This window comes from Babylonia areolata, chromosome 4 (genome assembly GCF_041734735.1).
Source record: "Babylonia areolata isolate BAREFJ2019XMU chromosome 4, ASM4173473v1, whole genome shotgun sequence".
Taxonomy (NCBI): Eukaryota; Metazoa; Mollusca; class Gastropoda; order Neogastropoda; family Buccinidae; genus Babylonia; species Babylonia areolata.
The window spans coordinates 48031158-48033657 of NC_134879.1; the positions used below are offsets into that span (position 1 = coordinate 48031158).

The 2500-nt window shown below is 39.2% G+C and overlaps 1 protein-coding gene across 1 annotated transcript in view; it reads right to left on the bottom strand.

The window, feature by feature from the left end:
* Positions 1–2500, bottom strand: part of LOC143281252 (adipocyte plasma membrane-associated protein-like) — a 32453-nt gene that overhangs the window by 780 nt on the left and 29173 nt on the right. Inside the window, exon 9 of the mRNA XM_076586362.1 lies at positions 2334–2422. Coding sequence (XP_076442477.1) covers positions 2334–2422 — 89 coding nt within the window. The remainder of the gene's footprint in view (positions 1–2333; positions 2423–2500) is intronic.

Sequence of the window (2500 nt, forward strand, 5' to 3'; positions counted from 1 at the left end):
ACTCAGCTTATATCACAGGTTGAAATAAGGTTACAGTTGGGCCAACAGCAAGGTGAGAGCTGTATTATCAATGGTTTCTCTAGTGCAATTGGAATTCATTTACAGCTTAGTCTTTTGTGAAGGACTATGACTCTCAAACTAGGAGGCAACATTGCACTGGCTCGTAGTGCTGCAGCCTTGGGGGCTAGTTGGCCATTGGGAACCATTCCCAATGCTGACTGTCCTAAAACCCTCTTGGCCTAGAGAGTGGGGATGTAACTTGGGCAAGACACTCTCCGCTATAATCAAGTTGTAGCCTAGATAGTCGGGAAAGCAGTTACCTCCTCTGCTGTTCTGATGGCCATACTTGAACACGACTGGCTATCATACACAATTACAGAGAAAAATGCATTATCAAAGTTACCTGCCTTTGAAAACTATACCTCTTTTCACCATTTCACCCGAAGCATGGTCTTCTTTACCAAGGCTATCACTACTCCTTCACCTGTTTTCGCCCGACAGTAAAATGTACAATTACAATTATAAAATCGAAAAGTGCGTTTGAAAACTACCTATTTTTCGAAATCTGACCAGAACCACGATGTTTACCAAGGCTATCACCGCCCCCTGCACTTGTTTTCCTGTGAAAGAGCTCCTTTGTAAAATACACCACCACAGTTGTAAAATCAAAAAGTGCATATCTAACTTTGCCTGCCTTGTTTCGACCCTACAAAGTTCCTTAGTAAAATATACACTTACTTACTTTACTTTTTCGGACGATTTATACCTAAATGGCGTTGCTAGGGAGACAAAGTTGGCGATCTGTGGCAAGACGGGGGGCCTGGATTAAATGTACAATTACTGTTGTGAAATGGAAAATTCCACAACCATAGTTAGCTCCTTTTGAAACTCTTTTTGCCATTAAGAATTGAAGAACATAATGCAACAAGAAAGACAAGGCCTTCAAGACTCACTTGTGATACACACTAAAAGGAAAAAAATATAGAAATTAAAAATAGGTTTGTTGAAATGTGTTCTCTATTCATTATCATAATTATATACAGCTTCGCGTTAAAAAAAAAAAAGGCTTCGTGCAGATTCGAACCTAGGATGTTTGGATAAAGAATGAGTGGTTTTATCCACTGCACTAACGCATTTTCAATGCTGACGTTCAAAAATTATTATATGAGTATGTTCTTTTAGTGGAATAAATCGGCAGCGAAGTGATAATGCCGTTTGAAATCATGTTATTTTGGAACATCTCGGGCATTTAAAATTTTCTTTCAAGTCCGAGGTAAAGGAGACGTTTCCATCGCCTCAAAAAACACAACAATATATGTCCGTTTTTATAGATCTGCAGATATCCATGTTCAACAAGCTTGTCTTTCCACTCACTGAGAAAGTACATCGTCCATTCAATTTCTTTTTTCTGTTCATTCTGGTTGATTCTGAATTCACTTTAAAACATTCATATGTAGTAAACACGTCATTGATTAATCTAAAAAAAAAGTTTTAATTCGGTGGTAATGGAGACGTTGCCATCGCGTCAGGCTTTGCAACATGTTTTGTCAAGATCTGCGGCACTGACCAGTACTGTGTAGACGACGCAGACCTCAACTCAGTGAAACGGTTGATTCAAAATTTCTTTTCCGTTCATTCTAGTCAATTCAGTGTCCACTTTAGAATATTCATATGCAGTAAATACGCCAATAATGTAGTTAGTGTCACCGTACGTGTTTTGTCCAGAATGTGTATTTCTTTGGTTTTTATTGCGAACAAGAAAAACGAAGTAATGGCGTCTTCTCACCAGACAATCAGGCAGCTGCAAAAGGGTAACAGCGGTTTTCGGAATCCGGAACGAACATCAACGAAATAAACTGCTAATGATTCGGGAATACGGCTAAATTCGGGAGACGTACAAACCTATTATTGGTATGACTGTGAAGATTTTCTTCCGACTATGTTTAAGCCCAATTTGGTATTGGCAGACAAAGTATTTCCAGAGAAATTGGTAATGTTAAAGTTTACCACACACACACACACACACACACACAACACACACAATTAATTACATCCTGATTGAAAAAAAAAAGAAAAAAAAGAACGCTCAATATTCTGACAGTTAACTGTGTGGGTGATTTATTCACCAGCTGTTTCATTTGTTTGGTTGCTGTAGTTGTAGCAGTTGTTGCTGGTTTTTGGATTTTTGTTGTTTGTTTGATTGTGCTTTATTTCTCGTTAAAGTAAGCTCTCTCTCTCTCTCTCTCTCTCTCTCTCTCTCTCTCTCTCTCTCTCTCTCTCTCTCCCGCCCCATCCCCTGTGTCCTAGAAAAAAAAAGGAAGAAGGTTTGTGACCTGGAAGAGTCCCATGGAATTCATCCTTTCACGGATCTGGTTGAGGAAAGCTTCCAGCTGATCATTGATGCCACCGCTACTGCCTCCGTCTGGTGTACAAAACATATAGGAATAAGAATAATACTGATGATGATGATGATGATGATGATGATGACGACAACAACGAC